Source organism: Delphinus delphis, chromosome 13, assembly GCF_949987515.2.
Source record: "Delphinus delphis chromosome 13, mDelDel1.2, whole genome shotgun sequence".
Classification (NCBI taxonomy): domain Eukaryota; kingdom Metazoa; phylum Chordata; class Mammalia; order Artiodactyla; family Delphinidae; genus Delphinus; species Delphinus delphis.
Window position 1 is genome coordinate 31768485 of NC_082695.1, and position 21971 is coordinate 31790455.

Below are 21971 nucleotides of genomic sequence, written 5' to 3' on the forward strand. Positions count from 1 at the left end.
GTTACCTTGTTCCTTCATGAAAGTGGTCTTATTTGCGATAAGTAGATATCGTGAACAAAGCTGGAGTCATTGCAAACAGAGAATCAATTGTATCACATATTTTAGAGCGATGAGGTGACACTTAAGCACATGTTCGCCAACACATAGACCAAAATTTGACCAAATCTTAATCATGAAAAACGAGCATGTCTCTGTATGTCAGCTTTACAATTACACTCCTATAGGAATTTCGGTAATCTCTTTGTCTTTTATGGACAGGGACAATATTTACTAAGACAAAAATCGGTATGCTTGGGGTGAAATGTTTCAAGATGAAACTCAACTAGAGTCAGACACACGCAGAAGCCACAGCTCTGGGAAGACCATCAGAATTCAAACTTTAAAACAACAGCAAAAGAAGACACCTCAAAGCATTCAATTCCATTTCTCTAAATGTCATCCTTTCAATTATCTTAACAATACACATATTACTAAGAATAATTTTTAAAGGTCAGTCTCTAACTAAACCTCATACTGTGTGAGGTTTTATATATTATTCCTTCCAACTATGGACTGCACTTATTGAATGAGCTGGAACTTTACTGTGTGATACAGAGTAAATCATATGATTGCATTATCCCCATGAATCACAAATACAGATAGGGGACAGAGAAGAAAAAAATATAGTTGATTTCAGTTTGGTCTCACTGAAAACACGATACTTGTTCTTACTGTCCCTTTACATTAGAGAGAATAGGAATGTCTAAAAAATTTTTTGAAAGGCTAATTTGAAGATTTGTTTTTAATTAGACACAAGCAGTGGCTCTCATGTCGAATTATTTTTTTACTTTAACCTTTTACAATTGTAATATTGTACTGAAAGTAAGAAGAAATATTTAATAGTCTCTTTCAAGGACACTTTCCTTAAAAAAAAATTTAAAAACACTACAAAATCAGCCCTCAGGTACCATTTCACACTGGCACCTAGGTATCCCAAGGCTCTTATTTCACTGTGCCCTCCCAAATTATAGCCTAGACTCACAATCACTTGACTAAGTGATACTTCTGTAAGACACAAAAGCTACTGATTTATTGAGACGTTTGAGGCTCTATTTTTACTTCATCACACTCCTATGTATAGTGTTTATAGCAACAATAGAAAAAAATCATCCTCAATCAGTGAGTCAAAGACAAAATCACATAGAATGATTATGAGCATATAAAGAGGGAAAAATAAACGCATACCTTGGTGGGATGATACTGAGGCATTTCTTAGAAGACTACTCTCTGCATTCCTGAATTGTGACCAAGATGATAAAGAAGTGTGGAGAGGAACAAGTGACCTCATTGTCACCTGTCCGTGCTCTTTAGCTGAGGAGGCAGAGCCTGTGTATCACACGGCAATTACCACACAGCAATTCCAGCTAAGAACTGACCTTGCACCAGATGAGAAGCATCCCGAGCCCAGCTCACAGAGTCCCTTCTGTTTAGACATGGTTCTCGTTGTACAGAGGCTGGAGTGAATTCAGCAACTGGTTTTGTCGAGCCTGGAACCTATGCTACGCCGCACGAGGTCTGTGTTAACTGAAGACACAAATGGTCTCAGATGTAGACAGAAAAGACTGTGAGAGACGGAGTTAGAGACAGGATCAAACAAAAGCTCGAATTTGAAAGTTAAGCTCTAAGTCCTTGGTTTACTTGTGATGCCAGTGATACAATCAGAATAGATAAGGAGGTCTGTTTTGCTTCATTGTTTGAATTTGGGTCTGAGGACCCAATAAGTTATGATAATGTTCACATTCTTTTGCAACAGTTCCAGAAACTGTGGTTGTTAAATTCAGTAGGGGAAAGAATTCCATTTGGCTCCACTCATGCTTTCCTCCCAGAGTAGACATGAGGATTAATAAAAGCATGTCTGAGTAGAAATCTTATTAGTCTACCAAGGGTGAATGGGCATTGGCGGATTCGTAAAGGGAGCTAAAATTAAATTCTTAATACAATTTAACGTCAATTAAATGCATGTAATGGGAATGGCCACCCTGAAAATTAATCTATTTAATAGTTAAAGTATAATCAAATTGGTCTGTTCTACAAACATAGCTCTCCTTCCTTTCTAATTAAACACTACTTTATGAAGTTGGACTTCCCAGACACCTGGAATTTTTTAAAAAGATTTGTAGGCATGTCTTCAAAACGAGAGGGACTTTGCTACTTCTTATAATAGAAAAATTGGTTTCTTGTCTTAGCAATTGCCAATTAACTTCATAACCCTAGAGAATTTCAAGGAAAGGAAATCAAACTAAAATCAGAAAGGAAAATTACATAGCAAACACCATAGTTTACACCATCACAGAGACAGCACTGTTGTATTCTGTGATCTATGAAGCTGCTGCCGCTGCTCTTACTGGGCCTGGCAGTGCCACCTCCAGATTTGACACCCCAGTAGAGAACGAGCAGATACTTCAGACACCCCAGTAAAGTATGTGTGTGCCCACCGGTTTGAGGCTTCTTGTTGACCCAGTTGGCACGGCTCATTTTGCCTTTCTATGCCCCAGTCCCAACAATCTCAATTTCTATGTATATTCCTCATGGCCATTATTTTCCAGTCTTTAAAATTATATCCTCTAATATCCTCTGAATCATCCCTGGCTACTGAGTCCTAAATTAGATGCTGCATTTTAACAGGAGACACATTATCTCTGAGAACGACTGTCTCAAATGAGGTCATGGACACTCTAGTTTTACAGTTTGAAAAACAAAAGCATTTCCCTTTTCTGTTACCTGCCAGGGATTTTTTTCTTTACAAGAGAGAAAATCTGACAAAGTGAAAGCATAAGCAACTGACCACGTGGAACCTGACCCTGATTAGCATTTCCCTGTGTTTCTTCAGTGTTTCATTTTCTCTTTCTTATTGTAAGAAACTGTCTTCTACAATAAATTTTAACCAGAGTTGATTAGTTTGTTTTCTAGTTTTGGAAAAAAAAAATCATACATGGCCCCCTTCCCTCCATTTCACAGACATTTATGGGGCATGTTGCTGGACACTGAGTTCATAAAGACACACCGTGGCTCCAGCTCTTAGGGGGCTGCGAGCAGTGGAGTACAGGGAGCAGCTATAGAGAAGTCACATCAGCATTATCATCAAGAATAATAACTTGAGGGCAGCAGTAGGCCCAGGGTTCACTGGGAGCACAAAGGAGAGAAACTGGACATAGACTGGAAGAGAAGAGGAAAAGGTATTAGGGCAGGTTTTCTAGACAACAGAAGCTGTGGTTCAATCCCCAGGGATGACAGGACTTAACCAGGTGAAGACTGGGGAGAAGGCTCTCCCAGCAAAGGAAGGAGGATGTGCAGAAAGGGCTCTTGGGACCTCAAATATGCTATAAACTGCCTGATGAACAGGCTATATATGTAATCAAGGCAGGATATAAAACACTGTATAAGGAGAAATATCTGTCCAGTCCAGAAATCTGTTGGACAATGCTGCCAGGCAGGGAATGTTTGTAGGCAACAGCAGTATTTGTTTGGCTGCTACCTTTTTAACTTTCCTATGAAGATATGCTACAAATTTGCAACTCATGACTTCAGCTCACCTTTCTTGAATCTATTTTCAGTGTGGTACGGCTACTGAATAGATAATGTGCAAACAGACCAGATCAGTTGTTTGCTCTGATTAACTTTCAGCTCAAACATTTTTTTCCTCGTGTTACGATTATATTGGTCAGAGATGTACCAGAAGCTTTAACTCCAATCGCAGAAATGCTTCATTTACAAAAGCAAACACTTTCCTCTCTGTCTTGGCACACAAGACTAGGGACTGGTGGTCTCATGTGCAGATCACACACCTGCACAGGGATCCAAGGAAAGCACTAGAAACACCAAGCAAACTCCCATTCAGGACACTGAACTTGGACTGTGGGTATGAGGGTAAAAAAAAAGCGGGGTGGATTAATTTACCTTGTCTTCCTATTAGAAAACAATTATACAATTTCCCACCCCTCATGTGTGAAATACTGAAAGGCTTTTGTTTCCTCTACACCTTCTTCGAGAATGGTTAAAACTCAGTACCTTCTTGTGCCCTGATCTCGTTAAATGTTGACTGCCAACATTTTTCACTTCTGAGAACAGAAACATCCTATTCATACAGGTATTATCGCATAAGCCCAAGGCACCCCTGCTTCTGCCCTATTGGCTTTCTCACATCAGCCAGAAATGCCCAAGCCCAGATGCTGGCCATCACAGCAATGCCACCCAGAAGTGTCCTAATTGTGGGGAGACACACAGAACAGCGGGCATTCTATCTGTTTTTATATTGAATTTGTCCAGCAGTCATTCAAAGCTCAACTCAAGTCCTAGGGAAACACTCTGAATACTATTAAGTATACTCTCCAGGTATATGAAATGGTCCTGATAACTGTAAATGTAAAGATACCCTGGATAGAAAAAAAAGAGAGGAAATATCTCTTGACCAATATCTTCTCAACCTGCGGTCCACGAATCACCTGAAAATGCATGCAAACTTGTACAGCATACATATGTGTACTTTTCATAAAGGTCTAAGGCTTTTAGTAGATTCTAGAAGCATTCTATGACTTGAAAAAGCTAAGAACTACATGATAAAAAGTAAGTAACTCTTCCTATTTCAGTATGTAAAAATACAACTCAGGTGCACAAGCTAGAAGTATCAAGGAAACATAAAATATATCACTTTTTGCCTTCATTTGTATATCTTTGAGCAATGAATACCAAATTAAAAGATAGTATTTGCTACACATGCTGTCTGTGAAAAGTTACCTTGCTTCAATAGTTCATCAAATAATTTTGACAATACATTTTGTAATTTGGCTTTAAAAAAATTCACCCTAACACCAGAAAAAAAAGATATTCTGGATGTAAAATAGTTCCCCAAAGTAGGTATTGATACAGTAAATGGTTCGTTTAATTGAATACTTGCTAAATTTGAGGTCCAATCACACTTGGGTATGTGGAGAATTCTATTCTAGGAGTAGCATAATTCCAGGAAGATGGAAAACCTGTAACTGAATCTCCTTCACCACTTTCCAAAAACAAATAGGGGTGCATTCCAAACACCAGCAGCCACAGGCTTAACTGCAGCTGACCAAGTTTGAGATGACCTACAAAATCTGCTCTGTTATTAGTAACATTCCTGCCTTCATGGAATTACCAAAATGCATGTGGGGGTCAGGGTTTCATTAGTGTTGAATTAGTCTTCTCCCCCATCTGCCCTGTATCCCTCTGGGGCACAACACTAGGAAAATTCTGTCATCCACAATACCCAGCTGTGTCACCCAACTGCAAGCCAAGTTAACGGGAATAAAAGCTATGCTAAATGTGAAGTCTGAAGATGGGACTTTGGCTGAACCACTAGGATTCCAGCATATGTTTGCGATTATCATTAAGCCACTTACTCCCAAGATATAAGCTACTTTGTATTGGTTATTTGACTGGGGGAGTAGAGTAGGGGGGTGGGTAATAAAGTTCTAAAAGAATTACTTTTATGCTTCAGTCTGATTCTTTCAAAACAAATTCTCATTAATTTTTAAAGAAACGTACAAAGAGTTTAAGACACCCTCCCAAGGTGAGGTACTCTCATTAATTTATTTTCATTGGTTTGGCTGTGACAGTTAATATCTCTTTGACAATTCACTCATTGAGCCAATCCCATCCCACAAATAAAATCTTGCAAATATTTGTATAGACGTTACCACTACTTCCCTCACACATTTCTCTGTACATCCAAGCTGAATTGAGCCCCCTTGTATACCCTTTCTCTGTTGCACACCCTACCCATACACCAGGATACCCACATCACCCAGTATGTCCACGTGCCCAACTAAAACACCACTCCTCTAGGAAGCAAAGTCTGTGTTCTCTCCAGAGGCATGAAGCTAAATAAGACATGGTTCCCAATGGTCTCAGGCTCCCTTAACAGCCCCTCAAGCACGGAAACTCCATCCTGTTTAGCTGGGATCATTCACAGTGCCCTCAGGGAAGATACTCAAAAGATACGTGCTAAGAAAGAAATTCAAAGAAAGAATAAATGGATGAATGAACTGAATGACAGAGAATCTAGAGGTCTCTATTTTCTCAGTTAAATTTTTATTTTTTTCACACACTTACAATGTTAGAACTATTATTTGGACAAAGCATTCAATATACTGGTTTTTTAAATCAGTTAACCTGTTTGCTAAATGTATAACCCTCATTCTTTCTTAGCCAACCCTTGGTTTGGTTTCCAGAATACTACCACTGAATTCCTAATTTTTTTTTCTCTCTCTCTCTCAGTCTTTCATTCCTTTAAAATATGTGAGCTAAGACAGTTTCCCCAAATGTCAGTCTGATAGTATATTTGAGGTAATGTGACCCATATCCATCACAAACTGAACAGGGCAGAGAACACTAGCTAAAGACCTGGGGGTTCTGAATAGTCTGGGATCTTCTTCCACTGACTCCTTGTGACCTTGAAAAGTCACCACTCTGAGACTCAATGTCCTAGCTGAAAGGTGAGAGGTTGTTACTAATACAACCCCCAGTTCCTTTCAGCTTTATGTATTCTAGAGAATAAATTCTCTGTATCTTGCTATTATAGGCTTACAAGTTTCATGAGTAGGCAGATCAGGAAGCTGTCTACATTAGGGGACTGAGTTCTAGGGCCCACAGGCCACATCCAGCCCACTGCCCATTTTTGTAAATAAAGTTTTATTATAGTACAGTCACGTCTATCGGTTTCTCAATTGCTGCTTTCATGCTAATGATGGTGGAGTTACAACAGAGACTGTATGGCCAGCAAAGCCCAAAATACTGGTCTTTTGTAGGAAAACATAGCTAATCTCAGTTCTACAAGATGTGCATTGAGGATTGTGACTTCCTACCGAAAGATCTTGCCTCTCTTCCTTGAATAAGACCTGGAATTTCACCATTAGAAGTTACAAAATGTATATATGCTTTGGAAAGGCAAAATGCCTCAAGTGTTAAGCAGATAGTCCCCTAGTTGTAATCAAATGATCCCTATCTGAGACAGCAAAGGAAAATGGAAGGGCCCAGGCAAGCCAAAGCAAATTGAGCAGGCACCAAAGACAAATTTGCTTACTTCCCAATTTTGCCTGGGTCCACCATGGAGAGATGAGTCTCTAGATTTTGATATTGTGATGGGTTTTCATCTAAACCTGCTCCCTCACCTAGCCCCTCTTTTATGTAACAGCCAATGCCTATGGGACAGCTGGATGACAATCAGGTACGACAATAAAATAAAACCACCAAAGGGTCTACATACATTTTTCCCACTTTCAGGCTCTGAGGAAATGATGTGTTTGAATCTCAAAAGCCACTACTCTGAGGAAATGAAGGCAGACACAAAACAATATATACTGTAATGTTCTGTTCATATGACTTCCAAGAATAGGCAATACTAAGGTATGGTGATAGAAGTCAGAAACTGGCAGGAAGTAAAAGGGGCATGAAGGACATTTTCAGAGTGATGGAAATGTTCCGCATCTTATTTTGGATGGCAGTTACACGGGTTAAAAATCAACTAGCTGAATCCTTAACTGTGCATTTTACTCTATAATAAGTATATCTCAACTTTAAAATGTATTAAGTGACTATTATCACTAAATAAAGGCTTTTTTTGTTTGGGGATATGTCTTCAGAAATCTTGAAGATCTTTAGGATCATTGTCATTATATAAATTTCCCCCATAGGAATGGTGAAGAGGGTGAGTGGAAGGGAAGGTGGTTCTTGGCCTCTGCGCCCATTTCCCTCACAGGCACATTCTTGCAATATGTCATCGGATATCTCAGTTTGGGGACCTAGTCTTTCACAAAAACTCAAAAGCAGAAAATGAGGAAATAGGTGAAACAGATTTGTCTCCTTAAATTGTATGTATGTGTTGTTGGACTATTAAAAAACACAGAGAAGATATACAACAACACACTCACATGTTTCTTGGAAGTCTCTGCTTTACTTAATTTGCATTAAATTTATTATAATATTGTGCCAAATAGAAGTATTAAATCTAGCACATATGATATTGAATATGAATAAAAATGTGAATAAATACATAAATGTTTACATATAATGAATAAATATGTAAATATTTACATATAATAAATAAATATGTAAATAAATGAATATGTAAATAAATAAATATGTATACAAATAAAAATGTATCTTTCAAAACATTGTTATTAATAAATGCTCTTTTAAATCTGAACAAAAAACAAGGAAGTGCCATGGCATTCTTCAACAGTATCTAGCATTCCTATTAACTGGGCTACTACAGTCTACAATCATCTGAGAAATAAAAATCAGTTCTGCTTATCGGACAGGCTATATTTTTCAAAGAAAAGCTGAAAGACAAATAAATACCTTACTGATATATTAATCTGACTTTGGTAGCTTGTTTGAAATGAACCAAACTCTACTTAAAAGTAATCAAAGTACTAAATTAGGCAACAATACATGCTTACTGCACAGACAGCATAAGTACCCAAGAGATCATTTAAATTGGCAAAGTTAAATGAGAAGGGGAAAAGTGTTATTACAAAATTAGTACAGGTCTGAACCCATGTTTTGGTTAAAAAATCTAGAATTATCTAATTACCTTCATTTCCAACTTAACAATTGAGAAAAAGAGAATTTACGTGTTAGAAGGGATCTAGAGGTCAGCTAATGGAAGCCCTTCATTATTCTAATGAAGAAACTCGGCATGTAACTGAGTTCAGTCTGACCTTCATCGTTTTACCCAAAATGCACTGTAAGTGGTCTCTCCCCTCGCTGGCTGGTCTCATATTACGTGGCCGCAGGACACCAGCAACTGTGGCTACAATCTCTGTCCCTTTTCCTCAGACTGGTTCTTCTGCCAAAAACTCTTCCCACTCTTATTCTTCCTACTAAGTCATGCTCATTCTTTAAGGCTTAATCTAGTTATGACTCCTCCCAGATGCTTCCCTTGACCCCTTTCTCACCCACATCAATTTGAGCCCCGAGTGTTAGTTACACCTTCTCTGTTTTCCCAGAGCACCTCATGCGTTTTTCCTTAATCATTCTTTCAACCATTCAAATACTGAGTGCCTGCTCTGGGCCAGTGGGCTAATGCTGGGGAGACAGAGAGAGAGAGAGAGAGAGAGAGAGAGAGAGAGACTTCCTTTGTACCCTCAAGGAGCTGCACTTCAGATGCAGCTGAAACGCCTGTTAACAGTCCATCCATTCTCACTGAAGGACTATTAAACCATTTTTGCAGCCCCAGAACCTGACAGAGTGTATGGCATACAGAGGCTCAATAGATGGCTGTTCAATTTCACTTTTATTGTAAAAATCAGGAGTTCAAGTTCTTCTTCTTTTAATGAATAAAATTACCCTCGAGCAAAATTTAATCTTTAAAACAATGGAGGGTATATTTACCTTCTATTAATTATCCATACTGCTCTCAGTTTTATGTGTCATGGCATGTTCGTTTACAATTGTTGCCAGTTTTGATTTTTATTAATCATTCTTTACTTCAAAGCATATTACCAAGAGTTTATGTTATCCTATGACTAAAGTTTAATTTATCAGATTCTGGGAAAGCAGGTAGTATGCAAGGTCAGAACAGTATATTCTCCAACACAACACCAATCCAAGATTTCTAATACTTCCAGGGTCAAAAATAATAGCAATTATGAAACTATCATCATATATTTAAAAGGAATATTACCTTCACCATTATTTAATGAATAAATTGTTAATTTACTCAAAAAGCATATATGTACCTGTCACTGAATTAGGCCAGGGACACGGAGATGAATGAGACATGGTCCAGGGCATCAACAAACTCCAGGTCAGCTATGTAACTACTACCATAAGTAGTGGGTAAGTGCAATACTAGAAGAATGTAGAGGTAGAGGAGGCACAAAGGTGGAAGTGACCAACACGGCTTGAGGAGGAAGCAGTCAGGGAAGACCTCACAAAGGAAGTGATGCTTCTCAACCCAAGAAGAGGCCACATTTCCACAAATCAGCCCCCACTGTGTTTACTCAGCAACAATTTGTTAAGACTCTGCTGAGTGCCAGGCCCTTTAATGGGGGGGGGCGGGGGGGGAAGGTAGTGAAGGATTCAGCAATGAAGAAGACAGACAATGCTCCTGTTCCAGAAGTGCTTAAGCACTACTGTGGGGCTAGTGATAAAGACTCATCCTAAATGCAAAAATGTTATCAAAGGATTATAAATAGGAGACTAAATGTGTTTAAATCTTGCATTTTAGAAATGCTAGGTTTCCTTCTTGACGTTTAGCTAATTTTCAGCTCTTTTTGCTAAGTTTTAAAAGCTCCCCCCTTTGGTCTCTTCACCTTCCCATAAGCTAAGCTTCTACAACAGGTTCCACTTGCTGCCTCTATTTCCTTACCTCACACTCACTCTTCAACCTGCAGCAAACAGGCTTCCACCTCTCACTTCCATTAAACCCATGCTCGCAAAGATCTTCGTTGTTATCCACACTACAAATCCGGGGGACAATTTTTAGTCTTGACCTTATTGGTCACTTAGCTATCTTGATATGGTTGTCCACTCATTCTGAACCTAATGCCTTGGCTTCCAGAATGCCCCGTTCTGGGTCTCCATCAGAGGCTCCCAAAGCTCTGCTTTTCCCTAACTGGCACTGCTCCTCGGGTTTCCATCTGTGCTCCACTGCTGTCTCTATAGAGACTCTATTCTCTATTCTCTCCTGCCAGATCTCATCCAATCCCAGTTTTCACTACCTCTCAAATGCTGAAGATTCCCACGAATAAATAGCTTAGAAGTCTTGGCCTTGATCTCCTTCCCAAGCTTCCAACTTGTATAGCCAGCTATCAGTTGGGTATATACACTGAGCTCAAAATTTCACAGGCTAAACTTCTCCCATCCACAATCTGCTCATCCACCAGAATTCTCAATTTCAGTTAATAACACTAAAACAAAAACTCAAGTTTTTTTTCCTGGTCCCCAGTATGCATTTAATTACCAAATCATACTAACTTCATTGCTTGTTGTCCCAAAGACTCCATTACTTCCTTCCATCCATATTCGAACGACCCTAGTCTAGGCTCTCATCATCTTTACTTGGACAAGGGCATTAGCCTTCCAGATAGTCACGATGCGCCTTAAAGCCACCTGTTTTACTCCAGAGAAAAAAAGACACTGGGGGATCCTGGAACAGAAGGAGCAAACAGTTACAAGATCACAATTTTGATTTTATGGATTTTAATCCAATAGCTCTGAAACCAGATTAAAATAGTAATGATCTAAATCGGGTATGAGCAGGGTGGGGTTGGAGAGTGGAAGAGACAGACGAGAGAATAAATCAGTGTAAAATTTGATTAACTGAAGAGAGTTCCTCCTTAAGACCCATTAAAAAGTCCTCTGAGTGCAAAGTACTTCCATGAATACTAAAGAGAACTGGTGCTAATTTTTTTAACTCCCACAATAAGAACTTTTTTAAGAGTCTGGATAAGAGAAGTATCATGTTTGTTTAGGATAAGTATAATTGAAATCAGCTTCACTTGGGCTTCTTCTAAGCAATGACTCATGTTGTTTTAGCTGGTGTTGACTCACTGCCCCACAAAGGATGACACAGCTCTAAACAAGCAGAGCAGGGCCTGCTTTTTCCAATTACATGCTTCCAGCAACTGAAGAGGTGGGAGTCCTCTGGAGTGGAGCCTTCTGCAACTAAGCACAATTTTGACTTTACAAAAACAGTTGCCAAGTCGACCTTGTAATCACTGAGCTTTGTAAATGAGGAGGAGAGAAGTTAAGTTGTGGTATGTTAAAAATCACAGGGGCCAGGCATCCTCTGTTTTTTCAAAACAGAATCTACGGAAACTTACAGTCAGCTCTTTTCCCATTTAATTGCTTACTCTATTGAGGTCAGCAAATGTTTTTCTTTAAGATGCCAATGAAAAGTCACAGCAAGTGTGTTTTCGAGACTCTCCAAGTTACGTTTGGTGAGATAACGTGCAAGGGGAGTTGTAATAGTGTTTGAAAGGAAGCTAAGGAAATGTCGTTCTCATTAACGGTCACCACCTTTTCTCCAGTCCTAGACCTTTAATGTTCTCCCATCTGCAAGCCAGTTTTCTCCTCCTCCATTTTTCCTTGCTGGTGGCTTGACTGCTCCCAGAACACATTGGTCCATGCTGTGGGCCTCAGTAGGTGCCGTGGTAATGCAAGCAGGTGATGAGGGGTCAGCAGAACAAATTCAGAGCCTGGCTCAACAAGTTGGTTATTCCTTGTGAGGTTTTCGACAAGACACTTTTCCATACTTTGCTTCCCAGCTGTACGACAGAGATTAGTCCTCACTCATTACTGGTCTTTCATGATGTTTAGTTCCTATTAGTAATACACTCTGAACAAGTTGGCTAGTTAAAAATAGTTAGAGAAAACTTCTAATGACATGGCAGTTGGCAAAGAAGTCCAGACCACACTGTTTAGGTATAACTAAAATAACTGTCCAGCCTCTGTAGTTACAGTGTTCTAAAAAACAAAGCTATCAAAATGAATACCTCGGAAAATGAACACAAGTGCCTGGAGGCCACTCTGATTCTGACCTCTCCGGAAGATTCAAGTCCAGACTACAATGGGCCCTGAGTTTGTTTCCTAAACAGAAATCCTTGAAGCCCAATTTAGGTTCAGCATTATCCATGGCTCCAAGGTCACTGAGGGATAGGGACTGTGCTCAGGCTGATGGGAGACCAGGGATGGCTCGGGGTCCGGACTGGATTGCACAACCTATCTTATCTTAAGTTTCTGAGTAACATTTTGAACAGAACTGTTCCTCACAAAGGCATGGTCCAGGACCTGCTTGTCCCTTGGTTGGCTTCAAAATCAAGATAAGGTGAAAATGATTGAATATTAGGAGACAGGAGAGGAAAACCCCATTAATTCTCATGGAGCATTGCTTCTCAACCTGCATTAAGAACTGTTATGTTATAAATCACATGGAAGGAACAAAGTGAAAAATATGTTTTTAACCATAGAAATCTATCTTAGTAGTTAAAGAAAATGATTAATAAAACTAACATGAAAAATTCTAAGAACATGAACCTAAGGGTTAGAGGATTAAAATTTGCCCTCCCTTCCTTCTGCGTGAAAAAGAGCCCTAAGGAAGATTTCCTATAACTCATTGCTTGGATCTCACTTTTCTGGTCAAGTTGAATGACTTCTGTAGCACATTTTGTCTTTTTTTTTTTTTTTTTTTTTTTGCGGTACGCGGGCCTCTCACTGCTGTGGTCTCTCCCGTTGCAGAGCACAGGCTCTGGACGCGCAGGCTCAGCGGCCATGGCTCACGGGCCCAGCCGCTCCGCGGCATGTGGGATCTTCCTGGACCGGGGCACGAACCCGCATCCCCTGCATCGGCAGGCGGACTCTCAACCACTGTGCCACCAGGGAAGCCCTGTCTATTTTAAAATATAGTTACCTAAATAAGACTGCAAGATGGTCAAGTATATAGCTTTTAAATTTTAAAAAATCCTATTATTTTACTTCAAGTGGCAACGAAATTTCTCAAACTATTTATATCCATTCATATTTAACTCGCTCCATGCTCATTCCATTAACACAGAATAGACATGACTGCAAAAGGAAAGACTAAATCAAAACTGAGTATAATATCTACTATGTGAAAGTTAGTATTGCTGGTTGCTAGGCAGGGATATGATAATACTGTCCCTGCTCTCAATAAACTTATAACCAAATTGCGGCAGAAAAAGACTAAATCCACGATATACTAAATAATGTTTCAAGATTTAAATAACGGGTTAAAAGCACCAGTTTTAGAAGGGCTGTCATTATCCTGCTGTGTGATCTTGGGTTATTTCTCTGTGCCTCAGATTCCTCCCATGTCACTGGATTGTGGTGAGGATTAAATGAGATAGTGCATGTCAGGCTCAGTAAGCTATCAATAAAACCTGGCACCTTTTTTTTTTTTTTAAAGAATTGACACCACAGGACTGTGTGTGATGAATTACCAACGGATCATTATTGTTATGGTAGGTAAAAACCCTTCTGGCTACTATTGTGAAGGAAGTCTTCAGAAAGGAGGTCTAGTCCTTACTTCTTTAGCTACATTTATCCTCTTGTGTTTTCCCTTTACAGCACAGCCACTTAAATATGGGTTTAGTCCCAACCACTGACCTATTAACTTTGGCTACTATGTGAATTTTTCAGTATGGTAATGAAGGCAGGGAAAAGTGGGGAGGAAAGAGATCAAATATCTTATTATCAGTTATAATGTCATTTTAGTATGTTTAACATTTTTTCTAAACACCTGTCAGGTTTCTCTACAGCTCTATAAAAATATAAATCCATTGATGGGCCTTTGTATAAAGCCAAAGGCACTGTCCAGTGTTTTCTAAACTGATTTTCATAAATGAATACTGAACAGGAAACTTCAAAGGAATTCTTGTCCCTATACATTACAGATGTACAAAAGCAAATTTTATGTCTGACCACAAAATTTAACATAGGAATAAAGATTTATCTCTTATACGTAAAAGATAATCAGCACCACAACTTAGAATTATTAAAATAGTACAAATGTATCTCAAGTGTTTCACAATTTAAAACTACTACGTACTACTCTGCCTTTGGTTTCCAGTTTCTCCTTCTCCTTCCTGTCTTTGGTATTGTGTGTTTGTGTGCAGTCATCATCTATTCATCGAAGGGATCAGAAATGGAATGCATAGGTTTAATTAGTTTTTAAGAGTAACATGAGACACCACAGCTGGTTCTCAACTTGATATTAGCATATGTCCTCCCACACTTGGAATTACTTGGCACTTAATGCCTGTCAAATGGATAGTTTTACCTATAATATTCATTTATTGAAGACTGATATAACACATTTGATACTCAAAGAATGTGTCATAAACCACAGATATTTAGGAAGATGATATATAGTGAAACAATCTACTACTTTCTTTAGTTCCCACTTTAGGCACTTTTGGACACAATATTAATATTTTGATGCACATCCTCTAATAATCACAAAGAAATGGATACGTGAAATTCCCCATTACAAAGAACAACACATTATACAAAACTCACTAACTCAAGTAACCAGAACATAGCAAGAAACTGAAAGCAAACAAGCAAACCAAAAAATTCTCAAGGAAACTGAAATAAATGCTATCAAAACCTTTTGTTAGATTATACATTTTAGTTCTTTGAGCAGCATTTTCTTTACAACAGTTCCAACAAGCTTGATTATCTAATCAAAAGTAAATTACAAAGCATGTTAAAAATAGCAATATTAGAAAGAACAAAAGTACTGCTAAAGGCTTTAAGGTCTGCCTGAAAAGAAGGAAAACAACAACAATGATAATAAATAATATTTAAATTATATAATCAATAAAACAATACACCAATATAGGCTATTTACTTTTTTTTTAACATCTTTATTGGAGTATAATTGCTTTACAGTGGTGTGTTAGTTTCTGCTGTATAACAAAGTGAATCAGCTATACATATACATATATCCCCATATCCCCTCCCTCTTGTGTCTCTCTCCCTCCCACCCTCCCTATCTCACCCCCCTAGGTGGTCACAAAGCACGGAGCTGATCTCCCTGTGCTATGCGGTGGCTTCCCACTAGCTAGCTATTTTACATTTGGTAGTGTATATATGTCCATGCCACTCTCAGGCTATTTACTAGTAAAGCAAAACATCCACATCTCGATCAGTGCCTGTACTACACCGCACTGTAATTCTTACTGACTTGATGATAGTCGTTTAGAAAAGGTTCTTTTCTGCACTAAAGATAGATTTGACTTCATATATTCATCCAAAGAGGCTTAAAAACAAAATGAAGTCTACTGTTTAAGTGGATAAACTTTATTTCCAAAATTTTCTTCTGAGGAACATTTTACTCCCTTCATTTGCTTTTCTATATAACATTCTACTTCTAATCTTTGCTAGAACTGATATCTAGAGACCACAGATTGAGAAAACAGAGAACGGATATGACTTCAAAAGTGAAATAGTTTGGTTTTAGGATGCAGTAAGAAAAATTTTGATTATATGCAAATTAGAATGTTTGCTTTAGTTATGATACATTTTGTAAATGTTTAAGTAACATCTCTGGAACACTGGTAAGGGGAAAATGTTCCCCATCAGATGCAAGCATAGTACCAAGAAAACAGAAGGACAGCCTCAGTAACAAATGCCAGGCAAAGTGGGACCTAATAACCACCCTCTCTGAACACAGCATTTAATTTAGCAACTTTCTGATTATTTTTTCTATTAAGCCTGTAATAAAATTTTGCTTTCAAAAAATCATAGATTTTTAAAATTAGGGAATTTATCTTTATAGGTTTCATGAACTCAGACCAGATAAAACTAAGCCATTTTATTGTATTTTGTGGCAAAACTGTGAAAAAACCAGTAGGTTAGATTACATTTGGTTGACTTTTTAAAGGCAGAAAAAGCCGCAAATAATAAAATTAGAGAGAATACTGAATGTGGATTTTATAGTATGTAAGATAAGTCAAACGTAGGAGGACTGAGAAAAACTGAAAATCACTATTAAGAACATCACTGTAATAAATATTACTGGCAAGATCTGTAGATGGACGTGAAAATCAGAGGAGGAAAGTTTGAGGAGAAACAGGATGTTAGCACAGTCAAAACGTATCTCTCCCAAGATGTTTATTAATTACATAGGGAAACCTGGCAGACAACACCTTAACCAGGTGTTCAGAGCTAACATCAATATTAACGAGACAGCGACATCGTGAACCCCCCAAATGATGCACTGAGAGGCCTGACATCATTCTGTGGAATTCTCACCCAAAACACATAACTTCAATCCAGTCATGAGAAGACATAAGACCCATCCAAACTGAGGGACTTCCTACAACACAACCAACTGGTACTCCAAAAGTGCCAAGTCACAAAAGACAACAGACTGTCATGGATTGTAGGAGGTTTGGGAGTCATGACTAAATCAAATGTGGGATCCCGGATTCAATTCTACAACAGAAAAATTCCAATTCTAATGGAAAAACTGGTGAAATCAGAATAAAGTCTATAGTTTAGTTAATAGCACTGTAGCAGTGTTAATTTTTTGGTTTTGATAATAGAACACAGTTCTGCAAGATATTAATCTTAGGGAAGGTTAGGGAAGCTGGAGAAGGTTACATGGGAACTTACTGCACCACTTCTGCAAATTTTCGGAAGCCTAAAATTACATCAAAATAAAAAGTTAAGGGAAAGTTATCATTTTCATCCACATGAAAATGATTCTACAACACTCTAAGTTCCCTGAATTTTTTCGGATACATTAAGGATTAATGATCAGGGGGAAATGAGCAGGTTAAAAATGGACAGAGCAACTGGCCAAATGTTAAGCCAAATGACACGATCAAAGGAAATGTGCCAGATGTTTTCCAACAGCTCTACATATGGAGGCACCTACAATCAGCAGGGACCCCACTGTAAAAAGAAACCAGAGCCACCAACTCTGGTTTCAGCTATCACATAAAGAAAGACCTATAAATACCTCATTCTCTCCTAAGAATCCTATTTCCATTACTCTTTTTGAATCCTCTAGAAAAGTATACCTACTATGCCCCAGAATTTGGTGTACCTGTGTATATGTTTGTAAGCTCACACAGACCTACATTAATGCTTAACTGAACAAGAGTTGGCACCTTGAAATAAACGTCTTTCTAATTAATTAATTTCAATCGAGGAATGTACCACTAAATATGTGGTACATTCCTGGATTTTTTTTTTTAAGCCCAGGTCAACAAACTTTTATTGCCATTTCTGGCTCCCCCAGCCCCAGCAAGATCCCTGCTTACATGGTAGAAATACTGAGCTCTGGTGCAGAGGAATAGGGGGTGTTACCTCTCTTTCTCTGCACACTGCCAAGGTTAAAAAAAAGAAACCCACTTACTGGAGAGGGAAGGCCATACAGGGTTGGAGTTCAAGGGCAGGTATGGCTCGGTCCCACCTCTGCTGGCTGCAGCATATAGAGACCACGGTTCCAAACATTTTTTAAAGGAGGGGAGAAGTTGCCAACTCTAGTCTTTTCCACAAACAAAATATTTACTTTCTATTCATCACTAATTCCATTTTAATCAAATCATTCCCATTATAATGAACAGTTATGCTATTAGGAAACAATATGCCCTTGACAAAAGTTTTAACATTGCTATAGAATTAGAATTCCTAGGATAACCTCGGGAAGCTTCTATATTTGTTTTTCAGGAACAGTTGGCTCTTTTCCTCCTCTATTTTTGTCCTCTTTCAGGAAGTTTATGGTATATTGAGATAAACATCAGAAATACTCATAGCCATTTTATACTATACCTTCACTAAAAAATGTTGTATATGTTACTTGTATATAACTTAGGAAATCTTTGAAAAACAAGATTTCTAGCTTCATCTTCAGCTACCTTTCATTTTGTAAGTGAAATCATTTTGAACATATGTTAACATTTCACTCTCGATTCTGAATAAGGGTCTAGGAGCTTAGCTTCTCTAAAAATCACATGATTCTAAAGATAATTCCAACCATTTGTTTCAACAGAACTGAGAATTTGTAATCCTTCGTTCTCTTTTATCCTTACAGCAGAATGCAAATATAGAATGTTTGTGAAATAAGGAATTGCTTTCCCTCCTCGCAACAAATGCTTAGTACTCCTGAGTCTCTTCCCTGAATGAGTAAGTTTGGGGGATAGGTACCAAAAATGTTCTACTCCTCTTTACGTCAACAGCTGTGATTAAAAGCGGTAACAGTAATAATGCAGCTAACAATTATCAGGTGCTTCCTTGGTGTCGGATGCTAGTCTAAGCAGCTGAAGCAGGCTGCCCAAGGTCACATGGTAGGAAACGGTGTAAGTGATGAACAGCGTCTGGCAGTCTGACCCCAAGCCTGAGTAACTGGCAAGTACACTTTATACTGGCTACTCACTTTAATAAAATAAAATGGGCAGGCCCCAAAAGAAATTACAATGGACACCCAGCTTCAGTGTTGAAGAGTAACAGGGACAGGTGTGTAATGGAGCCCATGGAAGCCTCAGTTGCTGGATCCTTTGGGGGTTTTGTTTGTTTGTTTGTTTTTTGTTTTTAATGGGAAGCTGACGTCCAGATTTATACCTGAAGCTTCTTGATTTTGAAATGTTGCCACTTATTTCAAGCTTTTTTCTAAAAATCCTATTGGTCTGAAAGGTCAAGGGCTACATTCTCAAGGCAGGCTCTTCATCTCATTTCTCTTTGTATCACTAATGCCTATTGCGTTTCTGGCACATAGTAGGTACAAATACGTTGACATACTGTTAAAAATCCTTCCATTTTATCTTGGCCATTTGGTAGGAATTCATTAATTTATTGAGCTACTACAGTGGGCAGACACTACTCTGGGCACTTGGGATACAATAGTGAAGAAAAGAGAATAGTAAAGAGAGAGAGAGAGAGAGAGAGAGAGACTATATTTTAGTGGAAAAAATAGGCCAAAAAAAAAATCAAAAGCACATGAAGTTAGATGAAGTATGTGGGCTTGGAAAATAAGGAGATGGCTTGCTTTGAAATGAAACTATGCTACTCAGAGCTAAAGAAAGATGATACTTAGAAAGTCAGATACAACAGCCCATGCTTCCTAGTGCCATACTGGTCACTACTCCACAAATACATTACACATACGTAAGCAATTTAAAGGAAAGGGTATTCTTGAAAGAGAGAGTGCTCTCTTCATAAGTGGAACAATACAATCTTGCTCCTTGGCTTGAAAGGGAGTATTGATCAGTAGTTAGTGAGTCAAAGGTTAATAACTCAGGCCTGATTACTTCTGTTACCAGACGCATGATTGATAGTGTCCTCGGGCTCCCTGTAAATACAGGAACCTCTTTTTGATCGCTGTTACTGAGAACCAAGGAATTAAGCTCTTCTCTCACAATTTAGTTGTAGGGGGCGGGGGTCGTCTATCTCCTGCATCAGAGGGTGAGTAGCACGAAGGCTCCCATACAGAGGGTACAGGGCAGTCACCAAAAATGCAAACTTGGAGCAACATAAATCTAATTGGTAACTGTATGGTAAAACACTATGATAGGCAACTCTTTTGCTCTCGTATATTATTATTCCACGAGACCACATGCTGAGTTAATGGAACTTCTCCAGTTTGCTATGGAAAGGGATATAATTTCGGATTGCCCAAATGGCACAATCTGGCTCTTGCTCCCAGACAGCTGCAGGGAGCTACAGACAGGACAGCTACACCAGGACCATCTAAAAACGCACAAACCTGGCCCCCACTTCTCACCAAATCACGTATATCTATTTAGTTACTCATAATAGGAGTAACTATAGTCAAGGATCATGTTTAGAAAAGAAAACACTCCAAAGACAAACGCAAGTTTGTATCTTCAAGTAGCCTTTAAAATAATGTGCACAGCTCTTAAAACTGGAAGAAAAATGTTATTTTCTCATTGTCTGTATATAAAAATTAGATTTCACTCATGCTACTCTTTTAGGAAGAAACAATATTTTCTTTGTTAGCCAAGCCCAACACAGATCTCATGCCAATGCAGTTTGCTCTTCGCATGGATGCTAGCCAAGAGGATATTTCTTGAAATAAAGTCACAATCTGTTGAAAGCCTTGCAAGTCAATTAAATTAGGAAACAAGTAATCTTTATCACATAACTAAAGATAAAAGTATGAGGAAAAAATGACTGAAAATAAACATGCAAAAAGCACACTACTCAAATCTCCCCACTCGTAAAGAAAACCATTTGTCAATGGATCCATTGCAGATAGTCACATTTAAACAAATAATACTTCTCCTAAATATGTGTCAGATATCAAATCATCTCACTTAGTGTAATATTTTTGTCCACAGAAGGAAACTTCCTAACGGTCTAACATTTTCGTTTAGTTAATAGAAGTCTCATTGGCCTTGATCTTGCATCAAATAGATGAACACTGATAGATTGACTAACATTAATTAATTAACATAGATATTAAATCTAAAATGCACATAGTGAGAAGCCTTCAAACCTCTTTTGATCCAAAGGAAAATTATAATTGCATTTATAGACAGAGTCAACATTAGCAATAATAGTGACACCAATGTTTACAATTGGAAGGTTTTTTTAAATCTAGAAATAAAATTGTTTTTAAAAGTCTACTGAGATTTCCTTTTTGGAGACTCTCCAGCTGCGCTTTAGCTCCTGTGAAATGCATTTACTAAATACATTCTCGATAGTGTCTGAGAATTAAGATAATATATTTTACTTTTTTTTTTCATTTTCCCCTTCTGTTTCATTTGAAAATTTTTTTTTAATTCTCCAATATCCCAATAGGTGAATTTGGCAGACATCAGGCATATGCCTATTATCAGCAAGTTGTACCAAGAATGCAACTCCGCTGCTAACCTCTCCTAGCCATCGTCTTTAGCCATTGCCGGCTGAGACTTCCCATCAAGGACAAATACAAAGAACGGGAGGCTCACTCATCCAGTCCTCCAAAACTTGAAACAACAATCAAGCGACGGTGGTCCTACGCTCCGGCGGAAAACCCAGCTGCATATGAACCCCCCACCCCCACCCCAGCCCAGGAGACCTCTGCCCCTTCGGCGCGGTGGGTTACCTGCTGCCTGGGTGGCTGGCGGCGGCCCGGGGCGCGCAGCGCGGCTCGGAGCTGGGCGGCTGGGGGCGCGCGTACGAGTGGTAGGCGGTCAGCACCACGCCGCCCGAGTCCTCTACTTCCATCGTCAGCCGCGCATGTCTCCGCTCCGGCCCGAGAACAAAGGCGGGGACCAGCATGGGCCAGCGCACCGGACCGGTCACCGGCGGGGAGGCGCGGCCCGTCCGGCTCCCAGGGCAGAGGGGCTCCTCCCGCCGCTGGGCTGTCAGGGGCGCGGGCAGGCCGCCCCGCCCGCCGGCCGCCGATTAGCCCGGATTCAAATACACGCCCACCAGGCCCCCTGGGGTGGGGTGGGGCGGGGAGGGCGAGGCGGGGCGTCGGG

General features: G+C 39.2%; 1 protein-coding gene across 1 annotated transcript in view; it reads right to left on the reverse strand.

Annotated features, from left to right (window-relative positions):
* The window catches only part of ARHGAP28 (Rho GTPase activating protein 28), a 148047-nt gene extending 126318 nt beyond the window's left edge, over positions 1–21729 (reverse strand). The window contains exon 1 of the mRNA XM_060029499.1: positions 21593–21729. Within this exon, the coding sequence (XP_059885482.1) occupies positions 21593–21714 (122 nt within the window). The 5' untranslated portion in view covers positions 21715–21729. The remainder of the gene's footprint in view (positions 1–21592) is intronic.
* Between the last annotated feature and the right edge of the window lie 242 nt (positions 21730–21971).